Genomic DNA, 15,808 nt, shown 5'->3' on the forward strand with positions numbered 1-15,808 from the left:
TAATTCTAGAAATTAATAAATATAAATTTACAAAAATATATGGTCAATTTTAAGTGGCAATGCTACTTATGTTTTAAAATTAAATTTAAATTTGCAGGTATCAAATTATTACCATAATTGATCATGACAATTACATTTGCAGTATAAATGCCAAATATATTTGCCAAATATATTTCCAAATATATTTCCCAAATATATTTCCAAATATATTTCCCCACATGATATGCATTTATGATGATACTCTCTCAATAGACAATTCTAATATGAAAAAATATATTTGCAAACATTTGGACAAATGTGACTTTCACATCCAACTCCATCAAATAATGTTTAATATTAATAAACTTAATTCTGGGGAGATATATTTGATCAATCATTTAATTTTACAATGGCCAAATGTATCTATGTAATTAAGTGCAGTATCTGAGTGCTATCTGAAAGCATGTGTACACATATGACCATAAGTTGCTTAATATAGACTAAAACATAGATACGTTTGTTCATGTGAGGTAAAAGTTTTTGCTCATATTTGAGCACTCTTATATAATTCATTTATATATTTTCTAAGCAATAGTCAACATTCAATGCAAATAAAGAAACAGATTAATAACTGAGGCTTTTCCTTATATCTATGATGTTTTCCCTCTTGTGTTCTTCTGTTCTGAACTCATGTCACAGTATTTTCTAAAATTTCATTTTCTTGCAGAGCATCTTACAGAGACACCTAGCGGCAAAAGGTAGTGGTGGCTTCTGGGGCCACTCTTATTGTTGAGTTAATGGTAGAAAGTTTTCATCATTTACTTATTTGAACCACAAGAGATAAACTAGATTATTAGCATAAGTGTTTCCAACAAAACTGTAACTTAAACTAATTCCAAACATATTTAATACTTCTTAGTTGAATAACATTTACTTTAATTAGAACAATAAGTATTTAAAATAAAAATAATACAAAACCATGAATTAAACTTTGATATTGAATACACATATCGTATGTATTTGTATTGATATGAATATTGATATGAATATTGATATGAACATCTATTGATAGAAGATTTAGAACATATCAAAATATTGATATGAAGATTTAGAACAGTGATAAAATATAATAGCTTTATTTAAGCTATTTTGAAAAAATAAATAGTCGATTAAGACAATTTAGGACCTTTCAGGACTTCTACAAAGTTAATCAAAATTGAAAATTATGTATATATAGGACTCAATGGTTATATTCCAAAGGCTTCTGGCTGTAATTCCTATATAATTTTAAATTTAAATATTACATTTTCATTTTGAAAATATAGAAGTAATTTTACACTTAAAAAAAATTTTCTAAAATGTTTATATAGTGTTAAAAGTTAATGACTAAATAAAAATACAGAAATATGTCTTTTGTGGATGAAGTGTAAGTTATATTTGTTTATGCAATGTATCTGTAGCTAGTGACTATCATTGCTAGGTCAAATGTTTCTAAATTTAATAAAACGTTCCATTACAAGACTTTGTTTTTATTATCTGAAATTACTATTACTTCTTTCCTTCCTCTCCCTTGAATATAACCCACACTCAAACAAAATTGTTTCCAAATAAATTAATTATGGTATAAAGTAAAAATATATATATTTGCACAACATATGCAGGGGAAAGTTCAAGAAAGATTGCAATACCTCAAGAGACTGCAATGTCCATCACCTGAGACATATATACGTCTCAGAACATAGACATACTATCGGACTCTATATTAATATTAAACATGATTAACCAGAATATTATAACACAGTATTATCCCAAATATTACTAAGAATAAAACAATATCAACTATTTCTAAAATAAAGTGGGTAAAATATATTTACATGGAGAAACTAACTACATAGTTATCAAAGGAACAGGCACATGTGCACTCAGTCTGCACTGAGTCACTTATGATGATCAACTTTTCTCTTATAGCTTTGATGAACAGCAGGTCTAATATTACAAACATTGAAAACATGTCTTATGAATGTAAAGACCCCCTTTTGGGGATGGAAGTGTCTGGTTTCATGGAAAGAGCCAAGAATACTTACTGTAGAGATGACTCTAGTGCAGTTTAGCAGGTGACTCTTCAAGAAACTCGCTTTCTATCGATACTGCATTTACTTAGGGGTTTTCCAGCTTTTTAGTACACACCAAATGTATTCAAAAACATTCCCTCTGACAGTCTTTCACATTCCCTTGTGTTGCCTAGACACACCTATAAAACGTAATTCTATTAAAAAGAGAAAAGAAAAGTAGCGCCCTTGTTTGCAGCTAGGAGGAACCACTCCCTTTTCCAGGATCCTTAACAGTATGTACACGAGACAGCCGCATTCTAAATGGCAGGAGGAAGGCAGGCTATCAGCCCTGGGCTGGAATCATCTGTTCCTGACCACCAGCAAACCTGGCACCGCCGGGGTTATTTCCACTCCTCCCTTTCCCAATCCAAGAATTGCACAGTCCCACGCTCGTATTACGCACATGGTCCAAGACTCCTCTGTCTCCTACGAATGTGACATCCAAGGGGGCTCCGGTTGCGCCGCCCTAGCCCAGGGACGCCTTCGCCCTCGGCTGCCATCTATCGGCCACCGAGCGCCCGCTTCGCCCCGGGCCCACCATGTCTGCTGCAGCTTGGCTCGCACCAGAGGCGCGACAATAAACAAGTGCACTGGACTGGGCCCTGCACCCGCTCTGGAGCAGCTGTCTCAGAGACCCGGAGTTGCTTTCCGTGTTGCCACGTCCTCGGCGACCGGGAGGAAGACGCGACTTTCTCGGAGTTTTTTTTTAGAGCCACCGTGCTGCCAGGACGAGCCACAGGCATAGAACGACGCGGTTCCTGCCCGCCCCCCCTCCTCTTCCCCCAGAAACCCCAAAGGATGTCGGTGATAGAGAGTTCCAAATAATGACGATTGTGCGCCGCATCTGGGGAAGGGATACAGAAAAAAAAAAAAAACCTGCAAACACCGTGAGGGATGAAACTGCCAAAAGGATGAGGGAGCCTCTCAAATACTAATTAGGGGCCGCGGCGGCGGCTGGCTCGGCGCGGGGACAGCGGCGGCGGGATCCCAACGAGGTGGTCGCCGCTGCGCTGGGGGCGGAGGACAGAGCAGGAGCTGCAGCCGCCGCCTTCGCTGGAGCAGCCGAGGGGCCGGTGCCACCTTCGCTCGCCCCCTCACTACCATGTACAGTGTGCGCTGCAAGAAGAAGGCGGGAGATGCATGCACACCCCCGCGACCCGCTCCCTCTGGCTGGTCCCCGGGCGTGCGCCACTGACCAGGGGGGAATGTGGTGAAGACCGCGAGGAGAGCCGAGGGGGGAGGGGAGGGCCGGCCGGCGCGAACCCAGGCCCGAGGGTGCGAGGAGCTGGAGGAGGCTGGAGGGGGCGGCGGCCACAGCTGGGTCGGAGAAAGTTGCCCCCTTTGCAGATGGGAACTGTGAGTACCCCACTTGGGGGAGGGTGCAGCGAAGGCTGCCAGGGACCCCGCGATCGCGCCTTAACACGGATTGGAGCAAGTGTGTGAGTGATCATGAGTGTGAGCGGGTGCGAGCGCTCGGCGGGGCTGACCGTCACGTTGGCGGGGCCGGCGGTGCCAGGCAGTCTTCTCCGCGTCCCCCTCCTCCCGCTCCGTGTCTCCCCTCCCAGCAGCTCCCCCTCCCCGCCCCGCCCGGCTCCGGCTCCCGGCCCCTACCGCGAGGCGCCTCTCCAGCCGGACCTCCGCCGCCCCCTCCCGCTGCCTTCCTATCCCGCCGCTCCAGATCGCCCCCCGCTCTCCCCCCCCACCCAACCCTGCTGCCCGCTCCGACTACCGCGGAGAGACCCGGGGAGAGTCGTTTGGGGAGCCCCGGAACCCGCGGTCGCCACCGCGGCGGCGGCCCCAGGCTGGAGGCGTCCGGGCGCCTCTTTCCTCCAGCCTCTGGGACCCAGCTGCTCGCGGTCACCTCGCCCTGCCTGGGCTTGAGAAACCCAATGCATACCCCAAAGAGGGTTTTTGTGTATGTGTGTGTTTTTAAAGGATAGCTATGATGAGTGGGCCTTGGAGATGTGAAACGGGGTAAGTCTATCGTTTACTTTGCAAAAGAGGTTCGCGTGTGTGTATCTGTGTGTGTGTGTGTGTGTGTGTGTGTGTGTGTGTGTGTGGCGGGGTGGCTTTCTTTCCCTCTCCTCCCTCCCCTTCTTCCTCCGTTTTCCCTTCCTTCTCTTTGGGGCGGGGTGGGGGAGGGGGAGCCTAGCGTCCTGGAACTCCGGGTGCTTCTGCCTGGGCGGCCGCTTGAGCAGCTGTGCCCGGAGCCTCCGGTTCGGCCTGGGTGCTGGGCTCCAGTACGAGTGGCTCCATGCTGCTTAATGCGGGGACGTACAGGGCGGTGATCCAGTACCTAAATTCTCTGGGAGAAAATGAATAATCCCCCCGCCCCCGCCCTCCAGGAAAAAAAAAAATCTGAGAATCTGAGAATGTTCAGCGCACCCGCGAATTTCCATCGGAGGTGCGTTTCCCCGTCAGAATGTCAGCCTTCCCAGGCTCATTCAACTTTATTTTCTCAAATTTTTGGTCTCCTTTGCTAGCAAGGAGGAGGGGAACGGGAGTGGGTTGAGAGGAAGCTCTTCGATCCTTGCTAACTAGAACTGAATTAAAGTTGTAAACGCTGGAGTTTAATACTGGCTGGACAGAATTTGCAATGGGCTTTCAGATGGGGTGGGAGGTGAATGGGGGCGGGGAAGCACAGGGAGGGAGGGGGAGGGGACCCAACCTCGCTGAATGGATGTGCGGATTTGATCCAGCGGAGAACTGAAATTTCAAGGTAAACGTTTTGCTTTCACTGGGAATGTTTTTGCCGCTTTTAAGCCGGGAGACGTTTACCGTTGCGTTGGGAGGTCGGGGATACTTGCGAGGTTTATGCACTATGGTTCCGATTCGTCTCCACACGTCTGGGTGGCCACACGTGAATGATTCGCAGGCACACTGGTACATGTGCGTGTGAATGCAGGGGTGTTTAATAACGCGGGCTGGAGTAGACTTGGGGATCAGGAGCAAGGTCTCCAGGCTTGAAACCGCTGTCTCGGAAACATCTTGGCTTTAGTTTGGAGTTGCAATTTGGTATTAGACTTCGGTAGTGAGGCAAAGGCAAGGTTGACCAGAGAAAAGGCGTAGGTTCCTAAAGCCCAGCATTTCTATCAAATGTCCCCCACCCCATTAACCAAAGCAGCGTGCACGCGCGCGCACACACACACACACTCACACACGCTCATTCCATTTATGTCCTTCCTTTAAGAGTGCTGCTGTTGATCAGAAGTAGGAAGTGGAAGGAAGCCTTCAAGGGGACAAAAAGAGAGCAAGAAAAAAGGGGGGGAGGGGGTCACATTGATTCCTGTGGGAGATGAAATTCGTATATTAAATAACTGGCCTAAGTCACTTACAGTTCTCCCTCCCACCTTTCTATTTTGCCTTTTAATCAACCCAGGCGTCCTTTCCCTGAGATTAAAAAAAGGAGAGAGGTGAGCGTTAACAATTAAATGTAATAAGCAACTCCAAAGATGGGGATGCTGTCGAGGTGGTAGTTCCGTGCAACCCTTGCTATTACCGTTGCAAATAGACGCGGAGCCCAAGGTAAGGGAGCCTTTGGCACTGATCCTTGGTTTACTGATTCCCAGTAAGCGGTAGGAACGTCCTTTTTAAACTCTAGGCATCAGGAGGTATTCGGAGATTGCAGATACCTTCGCTGAGTTCTTTGTAATCCGTCGTGCAGAACTATTTCAGTGGCTTAAAGATGCGGTTTGGTAGCGTCGCTGACATGATCAATGAGAAGTGGTCGCAGGGCGCTCTCAGGGAAGCGCTGCTAAGTGGCACCGTGCATGCAATTAGGACGCTGATGTGCTTAATAGCGTGGTAGTGAAGTCCACCATCAAAGCAAATGCGTTCTCCTTTTTCTCCTTACTCAAAGCTCCGGAAGACAATTGGTGATCTAAGAGCTTCTTGGGGCTCCTTTGATGCATTATATTACACCCTTTTTGCCTCTGAAAAGTATCCTTTAGGTTCCCACCGTGGCATTTCTAGCGATGGTTTAAAATACCCCAAGTATCTTGGCTCCTTGCCTCTCTGTGAAAATAAGAGACCTTCATGGTGAACTGTTAACTGAAGAGGTTCTGAAAGAAAGAAAGGGGGGAGGGCCTGGGTATAGGTGAGGTAGGGAACCTTGTAAAATGGTGCTTCTTTTTTCTTAAATTAGAACCATGAAACTGAACTGACAGCCATTTTATGTATATTTATGGATTGGTTTTGAAAAGGGGGGAGCAGAGAAAACTAAAATGGGACTTTATCTAACCTGCTCTTTTCTTGTAGGGAGCAGCATATTTGTGGTGTGCTCATTAAAAAAAATGAAATCACCTTTAAATCAAAATGTATAATAGATTTTAATAAAATCTGGAGAATGTCAATGTTTCACTGGGGGGTGTGTGTCATTTATATCTCTTCCTTTTGGGTTTTAGAGTAATAATATTAAGAGAGAGACTTTCTGACTGATCCCTTAAATTTTGTCATATTCTGTTGTTTCCTTGTTTTCTCTCTCCCTTACAGGAGGTAAAATGCACACTTGCTGCCCCCCAGTAACTTTGGAACAGGACCTTCACAGAAAAATGCATAGCTGGATGCTGCAGACTCTAGCGTTTGCTGTAACATCTCTCGTCCTTTCGTGTGCAGAAACCATCGATTATTATGGGGAAATCTGTGACAATGCATGTCCTTGTGAGGAAAAGGACGGCATTTTAACTGTGAGCTGTGAAAACCGCGGGATCATCAGTCTCTCTGAAATTAGCCCTCCCCGTTTCCCAATCTACCACCTCTTGTTGTCCGGAAACCTTTTGAACCGTCTCTATCCCAATGAGTTTGTCAATTACACTGGGGCTTCAATTTTGCATCTGGGTAGCAATGTTATCCAGGACATTGAGACCGGGGCTTTCCATGGGCTACGGGGTTTGAGGAGATTGCATCTGAACAATAATAAACTGGAACTTCTGCGAGATGATACCTTCCTTGGCTTGGAGAACCTGGAGTACCTACAGGTCGATTACAATTACATCAGCGTCATTGAACCCAATGCTTTTGGGAAACTGCATTTGTTGCAGGTGCTTATCCTCAATGACAATCTTTTGTCCAGTTTACCCAACAATCTTTTCCGTTTTGTGCCCTTAACGCACTTGGACCTCCGGGGGAACAGGCTGAAACTTCTGCCCTACGTGGGGCTCTTACAGCACATGGATAAAGTTGTGGAGCTACAGCTGGAGGAAAACCCTTGGAATTGTTCTTGTGAGCTGATCTCTCTAAAGGATTGGTTGGACAGCATCTCCTACTCAGCCCTGGTGGGGGATGTGGTTTGTGAGACCCCCTTCCGCTTACACGGCAGGGACTTGGATGAAGTATCCAAGCAGGAACTGTGCCCAAGGAGACTTATTTCTGACTACGAGATGAGGCCGCAGACGCCTTTGAGCACCACGGGGTATTTACACACCACCCCGGCCTCAGTGAATTCTGTGGCCACTTCTTCCTCTGCTGTTTACAAACCCCCTTTGAAGCCCCCTAAGGGGACCCGCCAACCCAACAAGCCCAGGGTGCGCCCCACCTCTCGGCAGCCCTCCAAGGACTTGGGCTACAGCAACTATGGCCCCAGCATCGCCTATCAGACCAAATCCCCGGTGCCTTTGGAGTGTCCCACCGCGTGCACTTGCAACCTGCAGATCTCTGATCTGGGCCTCAACGTAAACTGCCAGGAGCGAAAGATCGAGAGCATCGCTGAACTGCAGCCCAAGCCCTACAACCCCAAGAAAATGTATCTGACAGAGAACTATATCGCTGTCGTGCGCAGGACAGACTTCCTGGAGGCCACGGGGCTGGACCTCCTGCACCTGGGGAACAACCGCATTTCGATGATACAGGACCGCGCTTTCGGGGATCTCACCAACCTGAGGCGCCTGTACCTGAATGGCAATAGGATTGAGAGGCTAAGCCCGGAGTTATTCTATGGCCTGCAGAGCCTGCAGTATCTCTTCCTCCAGTACAATCTCATTCGCGAGATTCAGTCTGGAACTTTTGACCCGGTCCCAAACCTCCAGCTGCTATTCTTGAATAACAACCTCCTGCAGGCCATGCCCTCGGGCGTCTTCTCTGGCCTGACCCTCCTCAGGCTAAACCTGAGGAGTAACCACTTCACCTCCTTGCCGGTGAGTGGAGTTTTGGACCAGCTGAAGTCACTCATCCAAATCGACCTCCACGACAACCCTTGGGATTGTACCTGCGACATTGTGGGCATGAAGCTGTGGGTGGAGCAGCTCAAAGTGGGCGTCCTAGTGGACGAGGTGATCTGTAAGGCGCCCAAGAAATTCGCTGAGACAGACATGCGCTCCATTAAGTCGGAGCTGCTGTGCCCTGACTATTCAGATGTAGTGGTTTCCACGCCCACACCCTCCTCCATTCAGGTCCCTGCGAGGACCAGCGCGGTGACTCCTGCGGTCCGGTTGAACAGCACCGGGGCCCCCGCAGGCTTGGGCGCAGGCGGAGGGGCGTCGTCGGTGCCCTTGTCTGTGTTAATCCTCAGCCTCCTGCTGGTTTTCATCATGTCAGTCTTCGTGGCCGCTGGGCTCTTCGTGCTGGTCATGAAGCGCAGGAAGAAGAACCAGAGCGACCACACCAGCACCAACAACTCCGACGTGAGTTCCTTCAACATGCAGTACAGCGTGTACGGTGGCGGCGGCGGTGCGGGCGGCCACCCACACGCGCACGTGCATCACCGCGGGCCCGCGCTGCCCAAGGTGAAGACGCCCGCGGGCCACGTGTATGAATACATCCCCCACCCACTGGGCCACATGTGCAAAAACCCCATCTACCGCTCCCGAGAGGGCAACTCCGTAGAGGATTACAAAGACCTGCACGAGCTCAAGGTCACCTACAGCAGCAACCACCACCTGCAGCAGCAGCAGCAGCCGCCGCCGCCACCGCAGCAGCCACAGCAGCAGCCCCCGCCGCAGCTGCAGCTGCAGCCCGGGGAGGAGGAGAGGCGGGAAAGCCACCACTTGCGGAGCCCCGCCTACAGCGTCAGCACCATCGAGCCCCGGGAGGACCTGCTGTCGCCGGTGCAGGACGCCGACCGCTTTTACAGGGGCATTTTAGAACCAGACAAACACTGCTCCACCACCCCCGCCGGCAATAGCCTCCCGGAATATCCTAAATTCCCGTGCAGCCCCGCTGCTTACACTTTCTCCCCCAACTATGACCTGAGACGCCCCCATCAGTATTTGCATCCGGGGGCAGGGGACAGCAGGCTACGGGAACCGGTGCTCTACAGCCCCCCGAGTGCTGTCTTTGTAGAACCCAACCGGAACGAATATCTGGAGTTAAAAGCAAAACTAAACGTTGAGCCGGACTACCTCGAAGTGCTGGAAAAACAGACCACATTTAGCCAGTTCTAAAAGCAAAGAAACTCCCTTGGAGCTTTTGCATTTAAAACAAACAAGCAAGCCGACACACACGGTGAACACATTTGATTAATTGTGTTGTTTCAACGTTTAGGGTGAAGTGCCTTGGCACGGGATTTCTCAGCTTCGGTGGAAGATACGAAAAGGGTGTGCAATTTCCTTTAAAATTTACACGTGGGAAACATTTGTGTAAACTGGGCACATCACTTTCTCTTCTTGCGTGTGGGGCAGGTGTGGAGAAGGGCTTTAAGGAGGGCAATTTGCTGCGCGGGTGATTTGTGAAAGGCCGCAGTCATTTTTGTAGTGGTTGGAAGTGCTAAGAATGGTGGATGATGGCAGAGCATAGATTCTACTCTTCCTCTTTTGCTTCCTCCCCCCTTCTCCCGCCCCACCTCCGTTTCTCCCCTTTTAAGCCATGGGTGGGTCTAACTGGCTTTTGTGGAGAAATTAGCACACCCCAACTTTAATAGGAAATTTGTTCTCTTTTTCCGCCCCTCTCCTTCTCTCCTTCCCTTCCCTCCCTTCTCATTCCTTTTCTTTGTTTTTAAAGGATGTGTTTGTATGCATTCTGGACATTTGAATTTAAAAAAATATTGTGATCCTGTAAAGGATCACCATAGATGTGGACAAATCATTAAAATTACAGAGCTATATGATCCATAATTGATTAGTCAAAATAACTTATTGATGAAATATACAAATATTTTATTGTAGCACCTATTTTTATATGCACATTTAGCATTCCTCTTTCCTTCACTTTAGCCTATGATTTTGCAGAGGTGTCGCACTGTATTAGGATCTGCATTTCTAAAACTGACGTGGTATCAGGAAGGCATTTTCAATCATTAAAAATGTGGAGAATTTAATGGCAAAATCTTTAAAAGCCAATGCAACCCACCCAATAGAATCTGTATTTTTTTTTAAGAAGAAAGATCTGATTGTATCCCAATGCATTAAAAAAAAAAAAAAAAAAGGGCAATTAATTGGGCCATTCCAGTGAGAATTGTGTGAAAGTTTTGGGGTTTATTAGAAAAGATTTGAAAGTTATTTTTATTAGTGAACCAAAATGACATGTTGATTTGACTACTATTGTAGCCGATTTTCGATTGTTTAACCAAACCCAGTTGCATTTGTACAGATCCACATGTACTGGCACCTCAGAAGACCAAATCATGGACTGTACAAGTCTCTATACGATGTCTTTATCCCTGTGGGCAGCAAGCAATGATGATAATGACAAACAGGATCTCTGTAAGATGGGGCTACTGTTGTTACAGTCTCATATGTATCCCAGCACATGTAATTTTTTAAATAGTTTCTGAATAAACACTTGATAACTATGTCAAATATGAGGGATGGAAGTAATGATTATTTAAGGTGCAAAATACTTACCTATGTGTGATTGATAGAATCTCCACCATTAACAATTTAGGAAGTAGTTCCTAAACTTTATTCCTAATACAAAATGTTTTTCCCCTAATTAGCAAAATTTTAAAGTATACATATATATATAAAAAACATATATTACATATATATGTAATGTATGCCTTTGTTGGTTCAGGGAAGTATGGTTTTCTAAATGTGTCACTTAATGTGTTTGCTATATTTTCAATTATGTAACTGTTTCCTTACTGAAGGATTCATCTGCTACGTGGTGCCTGGTAAGTAATATATTGCATATTCACTTTTCTCTTAATATGATGTACTTGTCATATCAGTATTATTTATTCAGTCTACACTTTTCCATAGTTTTCATATTTTTAACTTGTGTAAAACTACCTTCAACAATTATGATGGATTCCTTATCTAAAGTTGATCAGTATTCTAAATGCTCAAAATGTTGGTGGATATGATCTCATCATCTTTGAATAAGGTTTTCTAGTGAGTTTAGACTATAATTTAAGGATAAGAAATGTTTCAATTATGTACCTCATTGCTATAGGTGGATCTCCCAATAATCTCACCTGGAATTTGTACAATATCAAGGGCCATTCATGAACTTTGTGTTTAAAGAACAATTTCCATGGCATTCTGCCACAAAGAGGCAGCATTCACCCATGAGAAAATTGACAGTAACTACTTGAATTCAGATTGAACAGGTGGTACCAGTTTCCCCGAGGATTAAAAAAAAATTGTAATGCTACATTGACCAAGTACAGTAAGCTATTCATATTCTTTGCAACATTTTCCTTTCTAAATTTTTTTTTCAAAGGGGAAAGGAATAAGCTCAGTAATGCCATGGTATTATCATGAAGAAAAGTGCATTGCTTGCTCTTCATCTACCTCCTGTATATTAGATCCAGGATTAGAAAAGAAAAAGAAATTAGCATTTGACTTCACAATTGAGATTGTTATTCACAGCAGCAGGCATTTATTTTTTAATGTCAATATCACTTCCTCAACCTTATATATAAGTATGACAGTTTTATAAATTATAAAATATAAATGTAAAGTGGAATCCTCCATGTAACTTACTTTCATTTCTTAATTGATGCATAAAACAAAAAGATAAGAATTACATAAAATTAATGACAGTTCTGGACAATATAATTAACTTTCAAAGAAAGTTCAGTCATGTATACATTTTTTCAAAGATTTGCAAAATTTTATTGTAAAACCAGCATCATTTTACACATTTTTGTCACATATACTCCCTTTAGGTAGTTCATTTCTATCTTTACCCTTCCTAAGATGTCCAATATCTTATTTTAATCTCGAAAATAACATTTATAGATCGATTTTTAAAAGTTACCCTTCATTTGTATATTTTCCTACTGTATTAAGAAGATAAAAGTAAATTCATCCTTTCATAAATGTGAAAAAATGTTCCTTATCTCAGAATCATGAAACTGCACAGAATTAAAAAATGAATTTTATTTCTCCTACCAATGGCTTCCTGCCAATACACTAACTTACACATTAGAATCTAGGTGGTATAGTGTTGAGTGTTTGATTTTTGTCGATTTAAGTTGTTCACTGAGTAGATAATTAGACTAAGCATATCAGTAGTATATGACTGGAGTAAGAAACCCTGCGAATTATCTTCACAGAATTTTGGGGAACAAAATCTATAATGTTTCAGGCATCAATTAAATTTTGGGTGCAAATTAAGCTTACTCTTTGTGCTTTTTCGATTTAATATGTTGCATAAATCTCATATATTTCCAGGTAGATATTACAAAATATTATTTCAATGTCTATGTGCTTATGACATAAATACTTAAATTATATAAGAGAAAATAAACATATTCCAAGAAAATGTAGATAATTTGTATGCTAATATAAAAAAATCATTTACAGCTAAACTATTGATTGAAGTTATAAGTTAAACCACCTTAGCATAGATAGCCAACTTGGAACATGTCTTCTGTTCAGTCCAGATTATCACCTTTACACATGAAAAGTGGAAAATTTTGAAAAATTTCCTGGGAACTCATGTCTGTTCCTCACCACTGTTTCCTCAATACTAGTAAGAAAATCAAACTAGTTTATAATGAGAACATCCACATGTACTGTGAAAAAAGTTACAATTTAATAATTTAATCCAAGATCGCAGTTTCTGGCCTTACGTATTAATTACATGTGTGTTAATACCTTGTTTTGTTGGCAAAATATTCAAATTAATATTTATTATTTTCTTTTTGCATTCTATTATTTCTTGTTTCCTTGCACCTCCTCCTTCCCTCCTTCTTTCTCTCTTTTTATCTTTATTCTTCATTATTTTTCAATAAGGCAAAGGAAAGAGTGAAAATAGTTTAGTCCTAGTTTGAAATGCCAAAAGCTGGCTATCTAATTTCAAGAGTTCCATCAATGGTTCCCAAAGTCACACGACTCCAGATTAATGATAGTACAGCAGATCACAAATATTCTATCAATTCATTTGGAAATGTGCTCTTCTTGCACTTTTCAGACGGCTCCAAATTAAGGTATTTGCAGGCATGCAAGATACCTGGAATGACTACTTTTAAGAATAAATTTTACACTAAGAAAAAGGAACTAGAAACATCAAAGCAACAGATTTAAATAATAGAACCAGGCACAGTTAATTAATTAATTTTCAAAGAGAATAAAATGTTGCAAAAGTATAAACTGTTACTATATTAACAGTTTTAATTATGCATAAGTTTCACAAACCCTTTGAGATTCTCCACTATTGCAAATAAATACGTGAGAATAAAATTAAAGTAGTTGGATAGACATTAGTCATGTGCCTGAAAATAATTATCTAACATCTATATCCTCATAAACTTTATATCCATTGATATAACAACTGTACATTATAATTATTAATTTCAATTCCATGTAATGCCTTTCTATAACCATATATATTTCCACGAATATATGTAGCATGTATATGACATACAAAAATAGATGGATTATCAAGGAGTCATTACACACACATTTTCCCCAAGTTTTTTATATTTTAATATTTTCAAGGATTTCAGATTATACTTTTTATTTTAATGTTTTAGGAATGTTAGTTTGGGGACAGAAAATTTGATGCAGTAAAATTTTTGAATGTGACAATAATACAGTACTTTTTATTTCTTCCTCTGGTTTTAGCAGACCATGGCTTACTAGGCACATGTCAAATACTTCTCATGTTAATTGTACTAGTATTATAAAACCTGTGCTAGTATTAAAAGAACAACATTTAACTCCAAGTTTGAGATATTTAGACTATTTCCTAAAAAAACTTCTGAAGATTAAATTAGAAATATTTTATAGAAAGTTGATATAATACAAATATAAAATAATTTGATTTTTTAGAGACCAAAACAAAAGATCAAAACAAAACATTACGATATATTGCGTAACAATGCTAAGTATGTCAGATACATTTTTATTAGATATTAGGAAAGTCATTTTATAGAAGAAAGTAATAGTCAAGTAATAGTCACAGAGATATGTTGAATGGAAATCTTCTACTGAGGTTTTTTTTTTGGCATCTTTATTAGTAATCATGAAGAAATATTGTATATTATATTATAAAATAAGCATATATATACTTTAAAATTCATGTTTCTAAAAGTGGAAGTTATGAACCATTGTTTTGAAGGATGTTTTTCATTTTTGTTGTTGATTTTAATTTTAATTTAACATACGCACGGATGACGTTGTGGGTTTATTTTGAAGACTCATTTATACCTGGTCCACATTAAACAAACTTATTTGCAATTTGTATATTTAAAGAATTATTTCAAGACATTACCATACAAGTTCAATTCTTTCTTGATTATAATACTTCAGTATTGAATCGTATTTATATTCATATATATTTATGCAAGTAGCAAAATTCTGTGGGTTTTGGTGTTCTGGAATGTACATGTTTTAGACTTTTACTCACAAATTAATTTCTACCACTAGTGATCATTTCTAGCATTCTTAACTACCACATTTTTCAAAAATCTTGTATACTTCATTAAAAACAATACATAATAATGGATATTGAAACCAAAATTTCTGCATATTTTCAATTTAGTACCTGCCTATTGAAATAAAATCTGAAGCATATCAGTAACCCCAGGTTAATTGATTAGCAAATTTCTTTTAGGACACTATAATACTCTGACTAGCATGTTTCATACATGAGAAGTTTATCAGCGTAATGCAGACTAGTTTTAAATACTAAATATAAAAATTGATATATAAAAATGAAAACTTGACCAATAAATTTATCTCACCTGTAATAATATATTTACATAAATTATCCACAAAAATTCTGCTTTTTAACTTTATAAACATAGAATATTTTTTGCTATATTAACATCCAAAGTCAAAAGCGTGTATCACTCTGAAAATTCTAATAGTGAAAGACTTATAGCTATCAAATTTATTTAAATCCTCTGTTTTAATATCTACTTTAGATCTTCACTTCAAAATGCACAGTTAATGGTATATGTTTTTCTTTATATAGCTGAAATCTGCCCTTGCTAAAGTTTCCTAAGATATACATTACATATAATAGGGTTTCTTCACAGTTTTCTTTTCGTTTAGCATTTAGGTATCAGATATTAAAATATGAAGTTATGAACTACCACTAGTTAAGTTGTAATTATGTTTCTTCAAAGGATACACCTCAAATCTATAATCATCCCCAAATTTTTAAAGCTAGTGACCATGAGCATATATATGGGTGCATCCAAATGAGAATATTGAGATCCAGAAATTAGTCATTTTAGAGAATATTCAAAATCATTCACCAGACTGTCATTTAAACGCATTCAATCAATATAATGATATATGCATTACCTAGTTATAATGAAAGATTCCTAATTCTTAGATGAGAATGTAGTGTTTCACTGGAAATTGTTTTTTGAAAGTTAAAAGATAATT

The 15,808-nt window shown here is 41.3% G+C and overlaps 1 protein-coding gene and 1 long non-coding RNA gene across 5 annotated transcripts in view; one reads left to right on the forward strand and one right to left on the reverse strand.

Annotated features, from left to right (window-relative positions):
• Positions 1 to 2,959, reverse strand: part of LOC140711420 (uncharacterized) — a 74,860-nt gene extending 71,901 nt beyond the window's left edge. For 2 of the 3 annotated variants that reach the window (XR_012092599.1, XR_012092600.1), the window contains exon 1: positions 2,064 to 2,959. This is a non-coding gene — a long non-coding RNA (uncharacterized lncRNA). The remainder of the gene's footprint in view (positions 1 to 2,063) is intronic. The other variant, XR_012092601.1, reaches the window with a different exon arrangement.
• SLITRK5 (SLIT and NTRK like family member 5) lies at positions 2,959 to 10,948 on the forward strand. Of its 2 annotated transcripts, none has more exons than XM_007960676.3 (2): positions 2,959 to 3,446; positions 6,582 to 10,948. In XM_007960676.3, exon 2 carries the CDS (start codon positions 6,590 to 6,592, stop codon positions 9,464 to 9,466), a length of 2,877 nt encoding a protein of 958 aa, XP_007958867.2. In that variant the 5' UTR covers positions 2,959 to 3,446; positions 6,582 to 6,589; the 3' UTR covers positions 9,467 to 10,948. The 2 variants fall into 2 exon arrangements, with proteins under 2 accessions (XP_007958867.2, XP_007958869.2); XM_007960678.3 differs by lacking the exon at positions 2,959 to 3,446 and adding an exon at positions 3,781 to 4,064.
• The last annotated feature ends 4,860 nt before the right edge of the window (positions 10,949 to 15,808 follow it).

This window comes from Chlorocebus sabaeus, chromosome 3 (genome assembly GCF_047675955.1).
Source record: "Chlorocebus sabaeus isolate Y175 chromosome 3, mChlSab1.0.hap1, whole genome shotgun sequence".
NCBI lineage: Eukaryota > Metazoa > Chordata > Mammalia > Primates > Cercopithecidae > Chlorocebus > Chlorocebus sabaeus.

Coding starts and splice junctions, on each gene's coding strand:
- SLITRK5 (XM_007960676.3), top strand. CDS start 6,590: ATGCACACTTGCTGCCCCCCAGTAACTTTGGAACAGGACCTTCACAGA.